Below are 25,202 nucleotides of genomic sequence, written 5' to 3' on the forward strand. Positions count from 1 at the left end.
AAATTTTCCAAAATGCTCTTACGTATCACATGTAGAAACTAGATTTGATCCATGAATTCCATCGTAATCAAATAAACATAAAACAAAACATTCAAGGGCCTCGTCACAAAGCGGACAACAAAAGAAAAACACTTTTCGGCCTAACAAGACGTGAAGATACATACAAAGTAAGTGTCGACATTGAATGACGCAGGTACATGTGTATCATGTGAGAATTCATTTGATGAGTTATTTTCCATCAACATGCTGCAATAGGACGTCGTGAACAGTACAACATTAAAAAGTGTTTGATTGTCTCGCTAGAAACTTATCATAATTTTTTTCGTCCATGTTTTCACCATCCGCTAACAGTGAGAAAATAATATAAACATCAATTGAACGCTTTTCAGCAAATCTCGATCTGTAGTCGTTCAAGACAGCTATCAACCGTATATAAATCGACGACCAGGAAGAATTTATAAATTTTTCTCTGCATTATCTGGTTTTGTGGTTTGACTAACGTCCATAACTACTGCATCTACGTTGCAAATAGGATTTAGTTGAACCTATAGTATGAAGGTGTTAGAACTTAGAAATACAAGCACTCGTACAATTACGATCTATGGAGGAAAGAAAAGAAAAGAAAAGAAAAGATTAAGTACTACCACACGATCAATGATACCATCAATACAGAATTTTGTATAGAAAAAGCTGCCCCGTCCGAAATAAGTAGCTTTTTCACACTGGAGAGAATTTAGTAGACTGCAATTTCAACGGCATCGATGCTTGCACCAGTATGTGAAAATAGCTGAGCCATATCCAGATAACTCGCAATGCCAAGCACTAGAAACTTTGCTTGCATCACATATAACGGAACTGCTTAAGGCCCAAACTTCTGAAGAAAACCCCGGAATGAAGATCAAATCGACAGAATAATTATTTATACAGAATCACATCATTTGTTGATGAAGGTCTGCTGCCTGCTGAGCCAATTCCACCATCATAGCCTCATCAAAGAACTTATTTATGCTTACATCCTCGCTCATCCCCTGCGAGATTTAATGTAAGAGCAAAATGTATTAAATGCTTTGCACTAGCTAGTTATTCCACAAAAAGGATAAAAGCAAATCATGGACTACTGTCTTTAACATAAATGCGTTATGGTATTATCACCAAGAGCCCTAAAGAAAAAAAATAAAATAAAAGGGCTAAAATTCTATAATCTTTAGTGAGTGCCTAGAACGAGGAAAAGGCTTTACCTTTCTCCGCCTTGTCTTCACCATAAACTCACGAGCAAGATGCTGGATAGGTGCTGGTTCAAGTGGGCGCAAAACAATGTTTTTGTCTAGAGGATCTCCAGGAACAATAGCCCAATGATCAAAAACTGACATGCAAAACGCTTGACCTTGTGTATGGTATCTCAAGTCTGTCTCAAATCCAAAAGATTCTATCACGGGCAAAAATGCCTGATATAAATTGGGAATGAAGTCAGAAACCAAATTTTTTATGTACTCAATACTACCATCAAGACCATAGCAGTCTAAAGAAACGACATCCATTATTACAGTTTATAGGTAAAAGTTAACCACCAACCTTAACGATATAGGCTGGGGTGCCGGGCTGAGGAACATCAGCAGTAACATGTCCACGCCTTCTAGATAATACAGTGTAGATTGCAGATACACAATCAATTGGTGTTTGAATCTGATGCAAAGGCCAAAAGAATAACATTATTAGTGCAAATATAAAATTTATTGCCTTCAGTGAAAGTCCGCTATTCCAGACATATTTCATTAGTCAACGTAAAAAACCACAAATAATTACAATCAAATTTGGCACGTAACCATCATTGAAGCATGGTAAGAGTATATACCTCCACATAATATACAGGTTCCATAAGCCTCGGAGTAGCCATGAGGAAGGCTGAATAGGCCACTCGCCGAGCTGTGGGAATGATCTGGCCAGATCCCCGGTGAAGTGGTTCAGGGGCAATCCTTGCATCAACAATCTTGAACTTAACGTTTCTGATGGGCTCATCACACAGAGGTCCTTCTCGTGCACCCCACTGAAATCTGTCAAATGACATAAAATCTCACAAATCATAATTATTTCATAATCGATTAAACAAGTGAAAATAGTTCGATGTCAGGTATGGTTACCCCTGAACAATGGAATCCTTCACAGCATTCAGCAGATTCTTGTCAACTTCAGTTGGAAGAGTATCGTCTAACAGAATATTGGGGCCCTGCATTATATTTGCATATGTTACAGAGTTTAACGGAGAATGACAGACTGGTAAATAGATCCATAAAGAGAATTTACCTGCTTATCAGGGCCAAATGCCCATATTGACCGTGCAGCAAGAAGATCCCAATCATATTTTGTCTGGAAAAATTCACCTAGTTTTTTTCTATTCCAGTCAGTGCTAACAACACCATTCTCTATATCCTCTGCAAGGCCTCTTTCTAATGGTTCAGTAATCTAAAGAAAAATCAAGGTCACTATGAGTGGTGATGACACGAGCAATAGAACAGCCTGATATAAAACGTATTCAATTCAAGAACTAAGCCATATACCTACCATAGTTATTTTATTCTTCTTGTTCGGTGTTTCAGCAAAGCATTTCATTGATGAAGATTCCACGACAGTTTCACAAAATGAGACAACAGGATCTGCAACCTAAAACAGCAAATGAACAGCTTCACAAATTACAAAATAATAGTTTCACATTAAAGTCCATGTCTAAAAAAAAGAGAACAAAAAGTTAATGACAGAATTAATTGAGTAGAGAAAATTAATAGATCACCTTGACTTCTACTTCAGAATAGAGCTCTCTCAGGTCCTTCATAATTGAATCCAAGTACAGCTCACCAGTCCCTAATATAGTGTGCTCACCAGATTCCTCTACTTTAGTAACTGCAAGAGGATAACTTTTGCTTATTTTTCGCAGGCCCTCCACCATTTTTGGCAATTCACTTGGATTTAATGGTTCAGTAGCAGTTTTTACCACTGACAGTGTATTGAACTGAAGAGGCCGGAATATATACACATCTTCATCATAATCCACATTACAAAGAGTGGCAGTTTTCATGATTGAAGCATCCACACCTTCAATTAGGACCCAAGAACCAGGAGGAGCCTCAGCTACTGGCATCCTATCTCGAGCTTGATACACCCACAACTTAGTTACTTCTTTAACTGTCATATCCTCCTCATCATCTGGTGAGTATCCTTCTCCTAGAACACGTACAGTCTGTCCTGTCTGTATCTTGCCACTATAAACTCTACCAAAGGCATCAAACACACTGCAATCAGATTTTGGATACAATTTGGTCACATTAACCATTAGGGGGCCATCAGCATCACACTGTGCCATGGCTTTGTAAATGGACGAGTCTTTCGGACCAGTATATATATGGTCAACTTTCGTAATTGCAGCATCCCTAGGGGAAGGTATATGTTGAACAAGCATATCAGTGAAACCTGAAGCTTGACCAAAAACTGAGCTGCATGCCAACCTTAGCAAGGGTCTGACATTTAATCTGTAGGCTGCATTACTTAGTGTGACTCCTAGTTCAGCAAGTGTTGTCTCTACACTCTTTTTATGTTCCCCGATCACTTGGCTGTATATCTTGTAAAGAGGCTCCAGCACAAACTCTACAAAAGATCGCTCCCCTCCAGTGGCAGGGGGCTTCTTTTTGAAGGCTCTAGTATCTGGATGAAAATAATAGTCTCCCCACAGTCGAGAAGCAAATTTACTAGCTTCCAAAGGAATTCCATGCAGCTTCCCATACAACTTAGCAAATGACTGCAACGTAAAGGACCATCCAGCAGTACCACTAGCAAAACAAACATTTCCAGCAACCGGATCCACAACTTGAACATCACCAGCAATCGAGGAGGCAGCAGATATGTGAGTATTAATAACCTCCAAAGTATGCCTTAGTTTATGATAAGCATCCTTCGGCGGCAACTTAAGTTCAGTTATAAGCCTGTCAACCTAAAGTCAAAACATGAAAACTAAGACCAGAACTTAAACTCAACTTTAACATCAATCAAGAAATAGTTTACCTTATTGATTACAACTACAATCGGCAACCGCTCCTGAATTGCATGACGTATCGCCCTTTCCGTGTTTACCTACGGACCACAACACACTAAAAGCTCAGTGTTTAGCAATTTGCAACTATACCAAAATAACTAACTACAAAGCAACAATATTCCTTTTTGGCTTTTCAAAAATCCCCCTTCAAAGGCAATCTTATTCAAGAAATGGTTAGACACTAAATGAAAACGCCCCTTCTAACAGAGTTTCAAATCGTGGTTCACCCCATAACGGGAGCAGAAATCACAAGAAGCTAACAACTAAATGGCTTTTAGTTTCTCCTTCATAGGGAGTCACAATGAAACACTAAACCTAAGCACCTCTCTCGGGAGATTCCTACCTTAGTTCTTCACAATGTATGTCCTATCCGCTAGACCCAACTCCATAATAGTATCACTCCAATTCCAATGCTTAAAAGTCTAAAAACAAAAAAGTATAATAAGCAATACCATGACTCCTTCAGCAGCATCTACAATCAAGACAGCGCCATCAGCAAGCCTCAAAGCGGCGGTCATTTCATCGGAGAAGTTAACATGGCCAGGCGCGTCCATGATGTTACACAGATACGACTTGGAGTTGCTATCCTCCAGCACAAGTGACATGGGAATAGCCTTGATCGAAATCTTCCTCTCCTGCTCATCAATCCGAGTGTCTGTATATCGCGTGTGCTTCTCGCTCTGGGGATCGAACGTGGACATGTGATGCGTCTGCTCCACGAGCATGTCCATGAACACGGTCTTCCCGTGCTGCAAGTGCCCCACCAGCGCCACGTTGCGCACAAGCGTAGGGTTCGACATGAGACCGAGGAGGAACTGAGAGGAGACATAGGTGGAGGAGTCCTTCACTCCAACCTCGAACTTGATGTTCCTCACGGGCTTAATGATAGGTTGCTCCAGGGGCTGCTCGTCCTCGTCCATGACTAGGGTTTCCACGTCGTCGCCGTAGACCTCCTCCGCGGTTGGGTAGTACTTCTTGTCTTCCGCCAGAACCACCTGATTCTCCATGTCCTCCGAGATCGTCGTCATCCATCCGTTGCTCGGATCCTCGCCGTCCGACGCAGCGCCGCCGTCGGACTTCCCGTCGGCGTTGTCGTCGGCTTCGGGGTCGGAGTCGCGGTCAGAGTCCTGGTCGGACTCCATTTCCGGGCCGATGTAGTTGCCAAACTCGTCGTACAAGCTATCGTCCATGGCGGAATGTGAAGCGTGGAGAGTGAAGAATAGAGAATGCGAGGGAAATGCTCACCGTCGTTTCAAACAGACGGAGACAGGGTGTTTGGGTTTTAGGGTAACGTGACCACTCGATGGAACGGTAGGGGAGATGGGATTTCAAGTGGACTGGACCAGGCCCGTAGAAATAAACATCTACGGCCCACTATAATTTTTAAGTTGCCATTTTCAACATGCATTCAACATAAAAATTTAATTTAAAACCCAACATTATTTTTATATTTTTTGTTTTGAAAAAAGAAACTGCAAAGAAGTGTTTTTTTACTGTATTGTGCATTTTGACTGAAGTAGGATGTGTGTGTTTGACTGAAGTGGGTTGTTGTGATACTGTAGTGAAGCCATTACTTTTAGGTAGGTGAAAATCTCTTATGAGATAAAGAAAATTATTTATGTTAGCTCATAGTGTTGAGATCTTATTGGATTCCCATATCCAAAATATTCTGCATTTAGATATTCAAAAGATCATTTTCTGTTATATTTAAGATTTTTCAGGAAGTTAGTTATGAGTTATGGATTTTCATGTTCAAAATGGTGTGTTGTAAATAGTGTTGAGGATCGAGATCCATAACTCATTTATTTTTGTTTATGAATCTTGATATCTGGAATGTCATTTATACTAACTAAGTTTTTGGATGATAAAATTCAAAAATGACATATTATTTCAATATTTTTTTTATATCCATAATTTTATGTTTGACTTATAAATATAAATATTTAAAATATAAAATCTTTTAAATTATTAAAAATAAAACAGATATTTCACCCCTCAACATGTTTGACTGCAAATTTGATTTGATATGATGGAGGGAGGGTCTTCAATATAAGATTCTTCTAATTTATAAAATACTTGTTTTTTCTTTTTAATTTTTACTAGTCTAATTAGCGTGCCAGAAAAAGCATGCATTTTATTAGTGTGTTTTCCACCATGTCATTTAAAATATTTACTCATATTTGGTTTTTATCGGCCTCGCCAAATCTCTGTTTTGCCCTCTAAAGTTCGGCAGTTTCAAAAGCGGCTACATGGTTTTTGATTTTCTTATAAGTGTATAATGTGAAAGGATAAGAAGGACCAACTCAAAAAGTCCAAAAAGAATCATAAAACACAATAAATATATATATATATATATATATATAACTTTATTAAAACATACTAATCATATTTTATAATTAAAAAAATAACAAAATAAATTATAAAAAAAGTGTTATAAAACAAAATTGTATATATTATATTACGTGGTTATGTTTTTAATTATGACTTAGGAGAAGATAAAGATATCAATTTTAAAAATCTTGTCTTCATCGAATAGAAATTCATTTCCTATAATATCTTACTATTTTTTATTATTATCTTTTAAAGAGGATTTTGAAGAGAAACGGAAATTCCTAAAATCAAATATTATATTCTGAATTTTTTTTAGATGTATTTTTTTAAAATAATATAAAAAAAAGTAGGCATTCAATTTGCGGTTTTTTTTACCATGATGAGGTTTTTTTTTTTGTTTTTACCAAAATGGGGTCCGTTTAAAAAAAATTACAAATTTAGGCAAGTCATGTCAATTCGGTACGACTTCATATGCAAAAGTCGTCCCAATTAGGCACGACTCCTGCCATGTCATATTCTGTCATACTGAAGTCGTGTCAACTTGGCACAACTTCTGCCCTGTCATACAGAAGTCGTGCCAACTTGGCACGACTTCTGCCACGTCATAATTGTTTTTTATTTTTAATTTTACTGTTTATATATTGGGTAGTAAGTTACGTAATGTTAAAAATTAATTTGATACATAATTTTCTAAAAGTGTTAGTTTTAAGGAACAAAAAATTGGATAATCGTGTATGGATCATGTTTGACAGTAATGTAATACAATAACTTGATTATTTGATTAATTAAAAAATGAAGAAAATTGTTATTGAATTTGGAAATAGATATATAAATGAAAATTTATTGTATTTGGAAAATAAATAGAGAATTATTGTTGTGAATTTGATACACTCTTTTAGAAAATTATGTATCAAATTAATTTTTAACGTTACATAACTTACTACCCAATATATAAACAATAAAATTAAAAAATAAAATAAAAATTATGACGTGGTAGAAGTCGTGCCAAGTTGGCACGACTTTTGTATGACAGGGCAGAAGTCGTGCCAACTTGGCACGACTTCAATATGACGGGGCAGAAGTCGTGCCAAGTTGGCACGACTTTAGTATGACATGGCAGAAGTCGTGCCTAATTGGGACGACTTCTGCATATGAAGTCGTACCGAATTGGCACGACTTGCCTAAATTTGTAATTTTTTTTAAACGGACTCCATTTTTGTAAAAACCAAAAAAAAAAAACCCGTCATGGTCAAAAGAACCTCAATTTGCTTCATATGTGTGCAAGTAATTTAAGTGTTATTTTCTAAAGTATTTGTGCATAACTTTCATACATAATATAATATAATTCTACATTAAATTTACTTGAATATCTTAAAGAATCATCAATGTTTACAAAATCTTATCTTTCACTCTAAGAGTTTGCAATATTTACTTTTATTACATGTCATAAAATTATTTTGTACACACTTTTTTTTCTTTGATAAACTACATATAATGATGGTCTTTCTAAATTCCACTTAGTTATTCATACTCTGAGTTTATTGTGTTGCAAGTTGTATGAATGAAGTTACAATTGAACTAATAAGTATTTGATCTAATACCCAATACTAAAGCTAAGTTTATAAGTATGTTTTTTTCAGCATGAGAGATGTTTGCTACATTCTTACATATAAAAAAATTGTTATCATTGTTATTTATATTTTCGTTTGACCCGAAACAATATATTTTCATAATTACAAAATACTATTATTTTGTTTGGACTCCTGTATTTTTTCAATCACCCATTTCTTTTAAATACTACCTTTCATCTTTATCTCTAAACTAAAAATTTTCAAGCATGCTCATCTGTTTTTTCTCTTTAGGATAACTTCTTTGTATAGATATTAGTGAATTATAGAAATTGACCTTTTTCAAAAGCTTTTATCTCTTGCAAGTGCCTCCTTTCCGCTTAAAAACTATCCACAAAATAACATTTTTGTTTTAATTTTTTTATCTATCTTCCCAATGTAACAAAATAAAATAAAAATATTCAAAATAATTTCAGCACGCTTCTAAATTATAGATACGTATTTCACATTATTTGATACGAAATCAAACATAGACATTGCAGTGTAAATACGATGGAAAATACCAAAAACAAATCAAAGCACTTTCAATAATACATTATTTATATATATATATATATATATATATATATATATATATATATATATATGATGAGCATATTTTTATTCATAAGCTCCATATGATATGCATTACATCAGAAGCGTTGGCGGTGGTGTGGAGGCGCCGGAGGGTGGAGACCGTGTGGCCCAGGAGCAGCATGCGGTGGTGGAGCAGATCCGTGATTGGGTGGGCCGGACGGGCCGTGGTGAGGTGATGGGTCTGGGCCGGTAGGGCCATGGTGAGGTGGTGGGCCTGGGCCGGGAGGACCGTGGTGAGGTGGTGGGCCTGGAGCGCCCGGTGGGGGAGGAATGTGCATGTTTCTTCTCTCTTATGTTGAATCGATGAAGCACACAGTGAGCATCAACGAAACCTTATATAATATTTTTAGTTACTAAAATTTTGGTTGTAGAGTGAAGGAATTCAAAGCACTACTTTCCATAAACTACAATTTTGGACAAAACTGAATAACTAGTTCCTTATCTTTTAACAATCTACTAGTCAATGAGTTTTGTTTTTAGTAGTTGAGTAACTAACATTCATCATAACGCGTCAACAATTTAAGCTGATGGTCATGGACTGCACAATATGCACTTCTAGGTCTTTACCTATAATAACACTTGTTACAAATTTAAAATATAAAACATAAATAATTCTAATGTCCAATATAAAAAAGTTATCAAAACATAAATTAAAAAACCCATTACATGTACAAAAAAATAGTAGTTGATTTTTTTTTAATTAAAATTAATTAAAATAAATATTACTGACTTACTTTCAAGAAGTGAACATTAAGTTTATTCTAACTATAAAAAAATAATTCATAAGACGAAGTTTGCATTCACTTATATATTGTGAAATATTTTTATCTTTATTCAATATAGGATCTCCAACACACAACACATTCTTATGAGTCGAGACTCTCCAATCTGTGTGTAGGATTATATATTTATGAATAGTCAAATAACGACCTAATAACATGACCTGATAAGCTTAACAAACTCTTATTGTAATAGATTTTATATAACTTTGATATCATATCAAGAAACAGACTTTTAAGTTTAATTGAAATTTAGTTAATTAAGTCTTGATAAATACTTATTTGAAAAATAATTTTGATTTAAATTAATTAAAAATAAAACCTGGATTGATAGAAACTGAAAAAAAGTGATATGTGATGTAAACCAAAACAAAGCACTAAATGAAGTGATTACCTTTGTGCTTTTACATAGCCACATTAATGTTTTGGTAGTATGCTAGCTAGCATTATCAATATGATTTTACAACATTCTCACTGTTTTGCACGTATTAACCATTTTTTTTTGTAATGTGGTAGCTTGTCATCAATATGGCTACACAAATATTGACATGTAGCACAAGAAAAAAGTGCTTTTACATTCCTTTACATAACAATTTGACAAATGGTCAATTAAGGAAATTTATAATGTCTTATGACTTTCATTTAAAATCATGTCAGGATTGCATGTAGAGCGAGAATACAGTAGCTCCACCACTTTCTCACAATTTTTTTATGATGTGTCATTTTCTTTCTAGAATAAATTACCAGATGCAAAGAAAAACTAAGTGAATTTTTAAACTTAGGCAAATAAAGTTCAGGCTGTTTCTTCAACTTTGTCTAGAACCACAACATGTCAGACCAAAAAACAATTTTATGTTTAAAAGAATAAATTTTAAATTAAAAATCCAAAGTGTATTATTAGATCTAAAAACACATTCTGAATTCTACAATAAACAAAAATCTTTTGAATTTTGAGAATGTATTTTTTTAAAAGAAATATATTGTGTATTACAGAATTTATAAGATTTTTTCAAGCAAACTCTAAAATCCGATTTTTTTAAATAATACAGTATAGAAAAATATTAATTAAATAAAAGAATATTTTAAATATTTTAAAAATATGAAGTGACACAAAAAGTTATGAAGAGGTAGGAAAAGACACTCTTAGAAAGCTTATCAAAGAGCAAATGGGTCATATATCTTAAGCCTAGGTGGCCCAAGGGTTGCCTAATTTTCGGGAGATGGCAAAAAAAAAAACCTTAAAAAAAACATGAGATTTATTTGAATATTATACTTCTTTTAATTAAAGTACGACAATCTTTTAATTAAAGTACGACAATCTTTCAAAGCATGTGTTGGATAGTAAACAGTTGATACAAAAGCAATCGTGTGGATCAATTTCACTTCAACAGTATCACATGGACGGATTTTATCAGTAAAAAAAAATAAAAAAAAAATAAAATTGCAACCTATTTTGGTAATTATGTTTTTCTGTCTCTTCACAAATTTCCCCAAACCCGCTACCAAATAATAATAATTTATTTATTAATTTAACAATTTTATCAATTTTTTCATGCTGTTCTCTCTGACGAGCTTGACCCTTCACGTACAAATTGAGCCATGAAATAATATGTGAAGAAAGAACATTAAGGATTTGAAAAAGGCAAATAAAAAGAGAGATGATTTAGGTGAGACGTTTGTAGAATGAAAGAAAATGTGACGTTGTACCAATTTAAATTCAAACACAGTAAGCAACGAATGGTTTGTCTATTTATCATTTATGGTAGAAAGAAGAAACGGGCAAGTATGTTTCATAGACAAAGTCAATAGTCTACCGTATACAACATTGTCATAAAGCATTGTTTTTTTGTTGTTTTTCTCTAATTTACTTAGATTTCGTGGAAATTAACAATTTTTGTTTTCATCACCCTGCCAATTATTATGCTTTATTATCACACATTTCTTCTCTTTGTTATTGCCACCACATCTATGGCCATTTACACAACAAAACAAAAACTTACCACATTTTTACGTGCTGTGAGCTGTTATGGATTTGGCTTTTTCTTCTCCATTCGGTCTTCTGCTTCCTTTTACTTTCAATCATAACATCATCTCATTCGTTACTTTTACTGCTATGTATAATAATATATAATTCAACAAATTCATATCTCTATTAACCTTTCAGACCCTATAAACGGATGTTTAGTTGAAATTGATCTTCCTCTTACAATTTTATGTATTATTTATTTGGATCATTTTTTTTTTACTGTTAATCAAACAAAAATCTTGTTAAAATATATTTTATAGATCATTATTATAAAAATAACAATTTCATCTCTCACTTATGTAATTGGATATTGATATAATATCTTTTATCAGTTAATCTCTATGTAATTTTTTTTTCTTAGTATTTGAATTTCGACTCTAAATGAAAGTACACCTTTGGTATACATAATAAATATTATAGTAATAACATATTTTTTTTTTTAACTATTGTGTCTATTTATATGGTATTAATAATTTTTTTTACTAATGAGTCCATATTGGTACATCCTAACTTCGTACAATTTAACTTATATTACTATATTTTAATTTTAACAATTTGTTTTTATGGAGTTCGTCGGTATTTACTAAATACTGAAGTGTTAAAAAATCCTAAAATCCCTAAGTATACAGTTATTTTAATATAGTGTTGTTATTATTATTTATTTTCATGTAATCGGTTAAAGAGAACTGGCATGCCACAATATCAAATAGCTAATAACCTTAAAATTAACTTGTAATTATATAAATACATTAAATACTTAAGATATAATAAAGAACTTTGCCTACCCTCTCAACGAGTAAAGTAAAACATACATTTTTTTTATCAGACTCGAAGTTCAAGAGTTTATTTGGGATAACTAAATTATAATATTTCAATTGCTCTTTCTAAGGAAAAAATGTTTGTAAAATAAGTGGTGTGTTTAAGATAATAACTTAAATTCGTAAAGAAAAATATAAAAATATAAGTTTTTTGTAATATGAAAATTTGTAGCTTGTGATTATTTTTCGACATTTTTTCCTTTTCGACTTCATGGAGACTCTTTTTCCCATGTATAAACCGATTTCTTTTTTTATATCCAAATGAAATTAGTCATTTTCAGCAAAATAATTGTGATTAGATAAATCTAAATTTTGCAGCTATCCAAAAGAACATCAGAATAGATATGAGATTATTTCATTTCTAAATAATTTCATTATACTCGAAGAGTATTTTGGTTAAGGTTGTTTTTCTGATTGGAAATTTGATAGTAGAAAATCCAATGTATTTTAAAGAAGTAATAAAGAAGAATATTTGGTGGAAGTAGTTTTCTTTAACATGAGTCAAAGTGGAGTTTTCACTTAACAATACATGTAATATCTACAGAAATAGAAATGAAAATTATTTATGATATTTTAAAATAGATTTAGAGAAAAAGGTGAGAAAAGAAAGTGATAATATTAAAAAGACAAGAAAGAAAACACTTATGAGTGTTTGAATTGAGAGCCCCCAAAGTAGAGAAATAATTGAAAATGAAGAAAAGCTCCAAGTTGGTATGCTTTCCATTGTGATGAAGCAATAAGCATCCACATCTTACATCTAGCTAGGTAGCAAGCAAGGAAGCTACTTGGTTGTGGTGAGTTCTTTGTGTGCCTCTAATCTTCTCTTCTCTTCTCTTCTCATCTCTCTCTCCAAGACCATGGGTTCCTCTTCTAGTAGACATGCTTCTCGCCCTTCTGCTTCTTCTACTCACAGGGTCAACCGCTTCAGATTGTCGTCTCTTCTATGTGGCACCTCCACCTCTCGCTCCATTCACCAGGTACCCTTCTCCCTCTATCCCCAAAATCCCTTCTTCCACTCTATTTCCTTAATACCCATTTCTTATTTTGCCTTCTCCTACACTTTTTAAAATTCAAAAAATTGATTTTTCTCATCTGGGATTCATCCATCTGATCCCCCTCCTTAACCACAGGGATAAACAAAAGTAATTGTATGTGCCTTTTTTTAAAAATCCGTGGCCCCTTTTTTTCTGTGTAGTTGCAAAATGCAAATTTAGTTTTTTCAGAGGGCCATGACAATCGATTGAGTTTGACTCATGGATAGAATTTTTGTCAAAGTATTGGCTTTTTTAGTAGGTTTTTTATTTTCCTTTTTCGGAATTGATTGTGTGAGATCATCTTTTACACATAAACTTGTTCGCAGTTTATGGGGGGTGTTGATTGATTGTCATAGTTGTTGGAGCTTTTATAATCCGATAATTTGTCAATTGAATAATACGGTTTGACGTATTTGAGCTTAATCAATGGAACTATCAGCTGATGATGCCTAATTGGCCGTGGTATCATTCTTTGTCAGAATGATCGGATTTAGCTTCTTGTTATTGTTTTCCCTGGGTGGTTTGAATGATTCAGTAAATGGTGCAAATCTCTAACATCTGGAGAACTTAAAATTTCACAATTTACAATATTTTGAATTCAACTCTTTCTCCTTTACTTTTTATTGAATTGTCTGAATTCTGGAGACGAGTTGGTCAATATTATTTTATGCACGTCTGAATCTATACATGGATGCATTCCAAAGATCATATATGTTAACTTATTGAATACTTTCTATAACTTATTAGTATTGTTTGAAATTCTGTGCACTAGCTATGTTAAATAGATGGTACAATTTGAGGAAGATTGTTTAAATAGCCGAGAGAGGTTGATGAAGGAAGTGATATTCTTATATTGTGTTTTTAGATGGAAGAACATTCAGCTGAACTTCAGGTTCATTTAGCAAGAAATTTTGAAGGTGAAATTCATAAAGTCACTGAGGAAACATCTTTATTATGTACAGAAGCTAGAATTAGCTGCAGTCCCCCTGCTGAAACTTCAACCTCATCTGATATGAGAACCGAGTTCCATGGGAATACTAGTGCTGGAAGTTCTTATAGAAACGTTGCAACACATGGTCACAGGAACTGCTTGTCTGAACATGAGGAGCAAGCCCCTCCTTGTCAGGTAAGTGCTGGTCGTAGTGGTCGTGAATCATATAGTGATAGTAGCAACACAGCTAGTACTTCATTTGTAGCACAGCAGTCTTCAGATCCAGTCTCTGTAAATGTTTCTGCTAACAAGGATGTAGTTAATGACGTTAATTATCCAGTGGTTAGTGGTGGTGTCTCTCAAGTCTCTCATGAGACAGTGCATCCAAGAAGTTCAACCCCCCGGGAGCATGTGAATTTCAGTTCTGGGGAAATTTCTGTTGAGAATCACAATAGTGCATTCATTTCTATCCAGAATTCTTCCAACCTTGCTCAAGGTTCCAACTTAGCAGCTACTTCTCAAGGGCAAGAAGAAGAACCTTGTCGTGAGACAATACCTTCAGGTTTAGGTATTCTTGTATCCAATCGGGAAAGAGGACCAGGAAATGATAGTGTGCTTCAAGTTGACGTGGTCACAATATCTTCCAATATTTTGTCTGGAAGCAATGCTGATGCTAATGATCATGATGCTAGAAGGAGTGGTAGAAGATTATTTTGGGATGCTTTTTCACGACGTAGTTCTAGAAGGCTTGGTGATTCTCCAACCATTGTCTTCTCTACTGCAGTTGCTGATGATCCTGGATCTCAAGATCGATGGCTTGTTGATTTTGGTGGTGATTTGTCAAATGATGGGGTTGGAGGTGCTTCTGGATATATGGGCAGTAGAATTCACAGATTGAATGAACGAAGAAGGCGGCACTCAAGATCTGAGGTGATTTTGAAAATTTGGAGCGTAGAATGCCTCAAATTGCTTATATCATCTACTTGGATTTGTTATCTGGATTCATGAACCCTTTCGTGTTGCTTAAGCTGTTTGATTACTTTTATAGATCTGGGATAGGCTTCGTGGTGGCTTTGATGAGATTGGTCGATGGAATTCATGTCCACTAGGACTCCATGCAGATGGCATGTGCTCATGCGAGTCTTCCCCAATGGCTGATGAATCAAGCACTCGAGCAAGTATTTCAAGAATAGTCATGCTGGCTGAGGCGTTGTTTGAGGTTTTAACCTTCTCTCACATTTACTGTTTGCTGCTAGTTTTAATTCAATTTAGCTTTCCACCCTTTTTTTCCTGCACTATTTTGCTTTACATCTTAATTTTTTGCTTTACATTAAGCATTTCATTTAAACCCAGTTCTTACCGAGTTTCATTTCAGCCAGTGAAATCTAATTATGATACCGTTGACAATGTAGTGTGCTCGTTAGATAAGAGCATCCCAAGTGTAGAGTGTCATGCCTCCTGATAATTGAGACTATCTGATGTTGTGATTAAGTTAGGCCATTTTTTATACGATATTGGACTTCTTTTACTGTGCCACTTCTCTGTAGGAAAACCAATTTTTATTTCTTATCTAATAGGTCAGTGAATGTTTTGGAGTGTTGAGATGTCATCTAGTGTTTTGGATTGCAGGTTTTAGATGAAATCCATCGGCAACCTGGATCACTGTCTCTATCCATGGTCTCACTCCCTGCCCCTGAATCAATTGTTGATTCCTTTCCCCTGAAATCTCACAAAAAGGTTGAAGTGGCTGATGGAGGCAATGATGTTGAACAGTAAGGGTTCTTATCCTAGTTGTGTTAAGCAAGAATGTGGGTCTGAATAATGTGATTAAATGTTATGGTTTGTTAGCTTTTAATGCTTGAAAAGTCCATGTCAGTGTGGTAATGATAGTTTGTTTGGTCTTGAATACTTACATGAAACTTCATGTTTTTTATTATTTTTATTTCTTAAACATTAATTTGGAATATGCTAGATGTTACATATGTCTGGCGGAGTACGAAGAAGGGGACCAAATACGAGTTCTTCCTTGCCTCCATGAGTATCACATGTCATGTGTGGACAAGTGGCTTAAAGAAATACACGGGTACTGTCATTATAGCCAAAACTAGTCTTCTTGTATCATTCTTTTTCATATTTACCTATTTCCATTTCATAGACAACCACTTACCTAGCTTTCCTCTTATGCAGTGTATGTCCTCTGTGTCGTGGCAATGTCTGTGGAGGGTTCACAGAGTCTTCTGCCAACTCAGAAGTGCAATCTCATTGACATTGTACATAAAATGTAAATATTAAAATTTAGACCAAGCTTCCATTTGGGTCCTCTTAAAGATATCCACTTGGCACCAACACTGTTCAGGCTATTGTCAGACACAAACATGACCAAGAAACTGTTTTTGGTGTCACCCAAAATCTTCAAGAGACTAATTTGACATCACAGATCTTCAATAGACTGAATTGATACGAACTGTGTCTTCAAATAGCTAAAAATAATGGTTTAAAACACATTCGGCCACTGCCAATGATATGCATAAAACGTTTTTAGAGTCTGGAGTACAAAGTGAGATTTTGTATCCGAATTTTATGATGATTCCGTAGTCTTATTTATCTAGCACATATTCATATGACACACAATTTGTACCTTATTTATCCGATTTTATTTTTTTTGTCAATTTAATGTCTAGATTGTGCATACTAAAAGAAAAATATAATTTATTACATCAAAGATATTCATTTATTTAAAATCTCAATTATATATAAAACATTTATCTTATAGAATACATGTATTAGAATATGTTACGAAACCGTAAAGTTTAAAGTGTTTATTGCAAATAAAAAAAAAATAGTTTTTATATTCGAAGATATTTATTGTAAAAAAAATCTATATAATGCATAAATTTTAATATGTTGCATGTTTTGTAAATATTTTAAAAGTTTGAATGAGACACGTTTCTATGACAACATCCTTGCTGTAAATAGAGACCTTCATTATATTCAAGAACTAGTCAACAACAAATTCATTAAAAGTTATTCATGTCAAAGCTGAAAATTGTATGTTCAACAAAACTCTTTTACAAGTTACAACCTCTTTTTAATAAGCTCAAAAACAAATTGACTTCTATTAACATGTTTCTTCCAAATTGAGAAGGTTGTATTAGCTTATAACCCTTATATCAACTTAGATTAGTTTTTCCTTTATGTTTTTTTTTTAAAGAATTAGTGTCTTAGTGGGTGCAATATATTTCTCTTTTTTCTCTTACATGTTAACAGTCTTAAACTTTGAAGCCAAGATGGTGAAAAAAGTTACCGCCTTCTGCTGCCAATTATTTTCTACTAGATTTCGTTTATCGATTTCCTTTTTGTCCCCACATTATTCGTGAATCGTGATCCGAACACTGTCTACAAATTATAACCATGGTTTTGTTATATCCATTGTGTTTCTTTGAAATGCTGTTTTTGTTTTCGAACCTTTCTTTTATATGGGAAACATCAAATAATAATTGTATGTTTGAGCGAACACCATAACAAGAATAAAATTTTTGAAGGTAAAATCAATTGACAGAACAATATTTAACTTGTCACTAGAAATGCACGATCATAGACTGTAGAAACATTGAGACGGTAATTACAAATTCTAGGTTTTTTTTTTCTCAAATACAACAGATACTGTACGGATGAGCTTCGTAGAGAGGAAGCTTGATCCAGACCTTAAACTAAGCGAAACCATGAGAAAATGGATTGATGTTACTGCAGCGAATTGAGTTTTCACGATGAGCAAAAAGATTTGGATGAATGTTTTCGTCTTTGTCAAATGTTGTTGTTGTCGTTGTCCACCACCTAGAGTTGCTGTGTTTTTCTCTAGTAACGTTGCGCATGTTCTCCATTTCCGCAACATGATCTTTGAATTCTTTCTTCACTACGTCCAGCACAACATCTCCGTATCGGTCACACCAAGATCTTCGAACACAACAATTATTTCAAAATTACATAAAAACAATGCTGAAATTTTAACGTATATATATATGAAAGAGAGGGGTTTATGTTGACTCACTTGGGAAAGTAGTTTTTCAACTCAGCCTTGTCCACTGGAATTCTGGTAGAAATTGCTTCAATCTGATCATTCCTGTTTGTACAAGTAACTTGTCAAATTTCATATGTAAGATTTGATGTAACAAAAAGCTAAGAAAAATGACATACACATATGAGAAAATACTCACGAAAATTTAAGATGTGGGTTTGTGCTGCTGAGTTCTGTCTGGATTCTGGACAACTCCTTCTTTATCTTGTCTCCCAAAACCTATTTATGGTGTACAAAAGATTTTGCATTACACGCCCAAAATTAACTGAATAAGGAAATGAGATTCATAGATTGAAAGGAAGGGAGGATCATAAAACCTTATCTATGAAAAAATCAGATGGGGAACCATCAGAATGCAACTTCTTCTTCATTAACTTGGTGTCTGGTCCCTCCCCAATTCCCTTTGCAAAGGGACCTGAGTATACCTCATTATCTGACCTCTCACCAAATGACAAAGAAGATGTCTCATCTTCTAACTCATTTCTCTTCCATTTCTTGAACCCTTCAAATCCCCATTGCTTTTTAGCTGATTTCCCTGATCTTTGATCTTGCTCAGCACCACCACCATCTCTCTCTCTTTGCTCCTTATGAAACAAAGCCCTAAATGGTTTCCTCTTCAACTTCTCCAAACCACTACTCTCCTTAACTGCTTCTGGAGGCTCACTTCCCTCCATAAGAATTGAACCTCCTTCACTTTGTGCTCCCTTTGGTTGAGCATCCCAGAAAGGGTTTTCATTTTTGGCAGACAAGTAAGGTGAATCAAATATGCTCTTTTCCGTCCCATTTTTTCCACCTTTGCCAAAGCCAAAAACAGATGCAGCTCCTTTAATCTGCTTCATAGATGATCCCTGACTAGATCTGCTCTTACAACCCGAATTCTCTTTGTTCACTGAGCCTTTCTCATCCTTCAAGTCAATCACCGACCACTCTTCTTCCAACTTCTCTTTTGATTCCTTAGTCTTTGCCACTATCACATCCCTGGCTTCAATCTGAGCGCCTTGAGCCGCCAGCCTCTGAAGCAATGGCCTCTTAGAAGAGTGGTATTCTTCTTCAGAAATGCACTTCCCATAAAGAAGTTCCTGGTGACAAAGAAAAATCCAAGTTTCAACAAACATTTTGCAAAATTGACTGTGAATTTAACATAAACTAGTTGTAAAAAATGCATGTTTTAGTGTTTCAACTCAAAAGTCAAAAATAGTAGTAAAAGATCAGAAACAAAGTTTATATTATCCCAAATAATTATCTAAACTATTTCATTCAAAATCAATTCCAGATCCATAATCAATTGTTCCACGCGAAATCAAATACGTAAATATTAACCTAAAACCACTTTACTGACGTGATACTAGATCATCTAGCACGAATCCAAACTAAAAAAAACATCCAAAGATTTGCTTTCATTGAAAAATTACTCCAATTCAAACTGACCTGGAGAAAGAGAAGCTTGTCTCTTAATATAACAGGGTGTTCTTGTTCTGGAGGAGAAGCAATGAGGGTGTCTAGCAAGTGAGTTCTGAAGGCTGAAACCTCAGATTCAGCCACAATGCCTTCTTTGTGGAGACCCATCAGGTTCAGCACCTGGTGGAAAGAGTCTTGCTGCCATTTAAGGTTGTCTGATTGCAGCTTCGACAATTTGTGTTCTGCCGCAGGTAACGGTCGTTTCTTGAAGCTGAAAGGAAGAATGGTCTTGCACAGCGAGGTGATGGAGTCATGGAGGGTTGAGTAGTAGGTGGGCGTGTAATAGGAGTACACCATTATGGATTGTTGAAGTTAGATGAAGGTTTGTGAACAGAGAGACTGTGACTTTTGCGGCAAAAGAGTGATGATGTTTTTGTTTTGTAGAAGTTGAAGAAGGTGTCTGAAATTATGTGTTGGTCAGATTTTGAATTTGGAAAGAATACTATAAACAGTCACTTCGTGCTTAATTACAAACTAGCCGTTGTGAATGTGGAAGAAACACCTATGCATGTGACCACTCCCCAACATCTTTTCATTAATTATTTTCCATCTCATAATGAAATGAAAATAAATTATTTATTACATTATTTTACAGAAAAAAAAATCTCTATTTATTTAATTTTATGATTGCCATTAAATCAATTATTTTTGTTATTACTATCTTTGGTATATTTTTTTATTCAACATTTATAAAAGGCAAATACAACTTTGGTGGAGTGCTTCATGAGAATATACATGGGCATATATGTACTTATGAAACATAATATAATTATCTCAATGAAATGATACATTATTGTGTGTGGTATCTTTTAATAAAACTTTTGTTTTACTTCTTAAAAAAAATAGTAAATATATTGATTTGGCCCTTAAAATAACTCTCTTATTTTTGTATTACATTATAAAAATATTATGCAGAAACTTTTCTATTACTTGTGGCAAATTCATTTATAAAGTAACCAAATTATTAGTAGGATGGAATTCATATATTTATTAAATATTAAATAATAAAATAATTTTGAAAGTACTAATTTTAATAAAATAAATAAATAAATTTTTAAACATAAAAAACATATGTAACTCTACATCATCCAATTTCACATTATTTCGAAGTAATGTTAATTTATCATTATCATCTAAATGTATAAATAAATGGTGTGAGATGCAGGAACTAAAAAAAATGTATAAATGAGTGAAAAAATAGTAAATGATTTGATTGATTTAGTATAATAATTTTTTTATAATATTTAAAATTAATTTATAAAATATATATTTTTTAAATAATTTCAAATATAAATAATTTTAAAAAAATATAAATAAAATAAAATTTAATAATATTTATTTTAATATAATTGTTTTATTATATAAAAACATAAATATTAAAATGATAATTAATTATATTTATCAGGTAAACTGAAATTGAGATGGTTCATATTTATATACACTACAAGAAAATTATAAATAACAATTAAATTTAGAGATAAAAAATAGTTAGTCACTATACTAACTAAATTAGATAGTAATTAGTCACTATGTTATCTGTTCTCGAACGAACTTGGAATCAAGATAACGATTCAGGCTACTCTTTGTTCGAACAAGGTTGCTAGAAGATTTCTTCGCATTTCTCACCCCAGCTGAACTTTGCCGCTTTACAAAGCAATTGCACCATCGGCCGCGTGCGGTCGACCAAACAAGGGACGAACCTCGAGAGGGTGGTAAGACGCCCGATGAGTTGTTGCACCTCCTTCACGTTTTGAGGGCTTCTCATCTCGGTTAGTGTCTGACATTTATTCGTATTCGCCTCAATTCCTCGGTGGGTTAACATAAAACCCAAAAACGTGTCGCCTTCAACATCGAACGGTCACTTCTCGGGGTTGAGCTTCATGTTCGTCCTTCTCAGAGCTTCAAAGACTTCGTCCAAGTCTTTGATGTGGTGGTCACACGAGTGCGACTTTACGACTATGTCGTCCACGTATACCTTCACGCTTCGGCCGATCATCCCTTTAAAGACCTTGTCTATGAGCCTCTGATAGGTTGCTCCAGCATTCTTTAGGGTGAACGAAATTACTTCATAGTAACAATTCGCACCATCTGTCATGAAGACAGTCTTCTCTTTATCCCTCAGATGCACGCTTATTTGGTTATAGCCAAAATATGCGTCCAAGAAAGTCTAATTTTTTTGGCTGGCTGCACCATCCACCAGCCGGTCAATGCTTGGAAGTGGGTACGAATCCTTTGGGCATGCCTTGTTGAGGTTTGTGTAGTCTACAAATATCCTCCACTTTCCATTAGCCTTGGTGACCATGACTACATTAGCTAACCAAGTGGTGTACCGGGCCTCTCGTATAAACTCGACTGATAGGAGTTTCTCGGCCTCTTCGCCTCTTCCTTTGTTGCCAACATCTTTTCCTCGCTAAGCTTGCACTTTTTTTGGGCTACCGAACGTGCCTCCTTGTAGACCAAGAGCTTGTGGGTAATGATTTTCGGGCTCACCCCCGACATATCGGTTGTTGTCCAAGCGAAGACATCAACGTTCCTCTTCAACGCCTGGTGCACCATCTCGGCCTCAATCGTCGCTATGGTCGTGCCTACACAGGTGTTGTGCTCCTCATCAAGGAGAGGGACCTGGCACAACTCTTCTTTAGCTTCGAGCCTTGGCTCGACCGTTTGGGGATCCTGGTCGACTAAAGTGACTGTGTACTCTCTGCGTACCAGTTGAGCGTCTCTTCGAGGGGACTTCCGTCCTCGAGAGGGTTTCCGCCTAGGGTATCGGTCGCGATAGGTGTTTTTCTGTGTAAGCTTTACCCTTAGGCTTTCTGCGTAACATTCTTGTAACACCTTTTGATCTACATGGACTGTGAGAATGTCTCCCGACGCTGATGGGAACTTTATGGCCAAATGAGGCGTGGAAACGATCGCCTTCAACCTATTGATGGACAATCGTCTCAGCAAAATGTTGTAAGAGGTGTTGGCGTCTATTACTAGGTACCGAACTTTGATGATCTTGTTTGTCTCTGCTTCGCGGAAGGTGGTATAAAGTTCGATATAACCTCAGGTGCCTACTCTCTCACCTGAGAAACCGACTACATGATCATCGTACGGGTTCATCTCCTCCTCAGCTATCGTAATTTGTTTGAACATCTTCCAATAGAGGATGTCCATTGAACTCCCCTAATCCACTAGTGTCTTCATGATGGTGAACTTATCGATGTCAACTAATATTACCATAGGGTCGTCTTGTGAAGGGTCGACACCCTTAAAATCCTCAGTGGTGAAGGTGATTGGGGGAATCGATCGGAAAGAAATGGTATTCACCTCATGGACCACTCTCAAATGTTTCTTTCTGGCATTGTTGGAGCTTCCACCCCCAACGATGGTGTTGATGACTTCTCGGTCGCCCCTTCCTCCTTTTCTTTTCGCGGGGTCATCTCTTATAGGTCGACGCTCAGGTCGGTGGTCGTGTTTTTTCGTCTTTTGAGGGGAGTAGTCCCTTCGCCTCGTCACCTCTTCCCTTCGCGGTCCCCCTACATAAATCGCCGAAGGTGCCCAACTTAGATAAGTTCCTCAATCTTATACTTCAACGCCTAACACTCCTCAGTGGTATGTCCACTGTTTCTATGGTACCGACATCTACGAGTTCGGTCGGCGTTTTGAGCACTTGCAGCTCTTTTTGGTGGTGAAATCAGATCAACACTCATTGCCTCATCTAGGATCCTTCCCTTGTCGGTGCTTAAGGGGGTTGTATCTTGTGAATCGATGCCCACGGTTGTCCTCTGCTTATCTCCTCGACCAACAGCTGGTCGGTTCTAACGTTCCTTCTCCTTTTCTTTTTCCTTATCTCCACTTGTTTTGGCTCAGGTCTAGTTCCTGAACTCCTTTAGTTTCTCCAGTTGCATGAACTTGGCGACCCTCCGCCTGAGCTCTTCCAAGCTGCAACTGGCTCCATGCATAAGTTGTCGGCAAACGGTCTTGGCCATAGGGTTGTGACCATGTGATGCATGGCCACGTCCGGACTCAGATTCTGGATGTTCATGGCTATTTTACCCAACCTAACTATGATCTTCCTCAAAGATTCCCCTTCTCCTGGCGAATGTTGACGAGGGCGGTGGAAGTTAGGAGATGTAGTCGGCTGGTAGCAAACTGTGTCTCAAACTTGGACATCAAGGTCTCAAAACAGTCAATGGAGTTTGGGGAAAGTTTCGTAAACCAGTTTAAAGCTCATCCTTTCAACGAGGTGGGGAATACTCGACACATAATTGCACTGTTCGAGGTGTACAAGCTCATGTGCATGGTGTACACGCTCATGTGCTCGTCGGGATCAATCATACCGTCATAACGGTCTCTATTAAAGCCTTCCCCTTGCTGATAGAGGTACTCCGATTATAGAGTCGGTAAATGGATGTCGGTAGGTCAGGTCCAAAGTACCGGTCGTAGGGACCAACTTGTTCAAATAGGACTCATCGTCAACCGCTTGGGTGTGGATCTTATTGTTTGGCTCCTTGGGTGTGGATCTTATTGTTTGGCTCCTCAACAATTTTGGGGCCCGTGAGGGGTGGTGAAGGACCTCTCAACAGGGTTGGCCGACCTGACAGATGGACCCCCTTCCACAAACTTCTTGTTCATCTCTTCATTCTCCTTTTGAAGAGCAAGAATCTCATCCCCATTCTTCCGCTTAGTCTCCTTATTCTTTCTCTTCATCTTAGCCATCTCTTTCTGAGAGACATCAAGAGCGCCATCTGCTCAATATCAAACATCTTCTCGTTCACCATGCTTTTGGTTGACACAATCTACTTTCTTCTTCACGCTAATTCTCTTGGTCCCACGGTGGGCGCCAATTGTTCTCGAATGAGGTCGGAACCAAGAGAACAATTTGGGCTACTCCTCAGTCGGTCGATCGGTCTGCAGTTCTTCCCTTCCTCTCAAAACGAACTCCTTCCATTCCCTTCGTCACTCTGCCTCTCAGTCTCTGTGAACTTCAAGCTTGGATGGTACCTGCAAAAGGCACTTCGACGCTTAAGTTAGAATTCGGTATTTGGCACTCGGTGCTACTAATACTGTATGATGATGTATCTGATTCTTGGAATCTGTGCCTATTTTTATGATTATCATGGGCTCCTTGTTATTCTGGATTAGGGAATTGGGTCATACTTAAAAGTGTATTACCCAGTGTTTTTTTCACTGATTAGTCTTGTTAATTCTGTTTAGGCGTAATGGTCTTTATGGTGTCGGTCGGCTTGGACCATGTGCTAAGTCATGGTCTCGATCGTGCGGACCCTACTAGTGCACTTCCAATTGTTCTCGATCGGGGTTGGAACCAAGAGAACGATTCAGGCTACTCCTTGGTCGGTCTGTTTGCACTTCTTCCATTCCTCTCAAATCAAACTCCTTGCTCAACCTACCTTCGTCATTATGCCTTTCGGTCTTCATCAACTCTAAGCTTGGATGGTACCTGCAAAAGGCACTCCGAT

General features: G+C 36.0%; 3 protein-coding genes across 4 annotated transcripts; 1 reads left to right on the plus strand and 2 right to left on the minus strand.

The window, feature by feature from the left end:
* Positions 1–452: 452 nt before the first annotated feature.
* LOC137807624 (110 kDa U5 small nuclear ribonucleoprotein component CLO) lies at positions 453–5,480 on the minus strand. The gene is made up of 10 exons (XM_068608349.1): positions 4,534–5,480; positions 4,051–4,119; positions 2,786–3,979; positions 2,560–2,658; positions 2,302–2,460; positions 2,139–2,224; positions 1,853–2,051; positions 1,573–1,683; positions 1,239–1,445; positions 453–1,028 (listed from the first exon to the last, which is right to left on the minus strand). Exons 1-10 carry the CDS (start codon positions 5,269–5,271, stop codon positions 930–932), a joined length of 2,961 nt encoding a protein of 986 aa, XP_068464450.1. The 5' UTR covers positions 5,272–5,480; the 3' UTR covers positions 453–929.
* Positions 5,481–12,407: 6,927 nt separating this feature from the next.
* LOC137807622 (uncharacterized) lies at positions 12,408–16,873 on the plus strand. Of its 2 annotated transcripts, none has more exons than XM_068608346.1 (6): positions 12,408–13,216; positions 14,139–15,134; positions 15,253–15,423; positions 15,834–15,976; positions 16,177–16,287; positions 16,392–16,873. In XM_068608346.1, the coding sequence occupies exons 1-6, from the start codon at positions 13,097–13,099 to the stop codon at positions 16,468–16,470; spliced, it is 1,620 nt and encodes a 539-aa protein (XP_068464447.1). In that variant the 5' UTR covers positions 12,408–13,096; the 3' UTR covers positions 16,471–16,873. The 2 variants fall into 2 exon arrangements, with proteins under 2 accessions (XP_068464447.1, XP_068464448.1); XM_068608347.1 differs by having other exon boundaries at positions 12,891–13,216; positions 14,236–15,134.
* An 850-nt stretch (positions 16,874–17,723) lies between these two features.
* Positions 17,724–20,241, minus strand: LOC137807623 (uncharacterized). The gene is made up of 5 exons (XM_068608348.1): positions 19,708–20,241; positions 18,597–19,358; positions 18,419–18,498; positions 18,253–18,324; positions 17,724–18,158 (listed from the first exon to the last, which is right to left on the minus strand). The coding sequence occupies exons 1-5, from the start codon at positions 20,032–20,034 to the stop codon at positions 17,915–17,917; spliced, it is 1,485 nt and encodes a 494-aa protein (XP_068464449.1). The 5' UTR covers positions 20,035–20,241; the 3' UTR covers positions 17,724–17,914.
* Between the last annotated feature and the right edge of the window lie 4,961 nt (positions 20,242–25,202).

Source organism: Phaseolus vulgaris, chromosome 3 (genome assembly GCF_000499845.2).
Source record: "Phaseolus vulgaris cultivar G19833 chromosome 3, P. vulgaris v2.0, whole genome shotgun sequence".
NCBI lineage: Eukaryota > Viridiplantae > Streptophyta > Magnoliopsida > Fabales > Fabaceae > Phaseolus > Phaseolus vulgaris.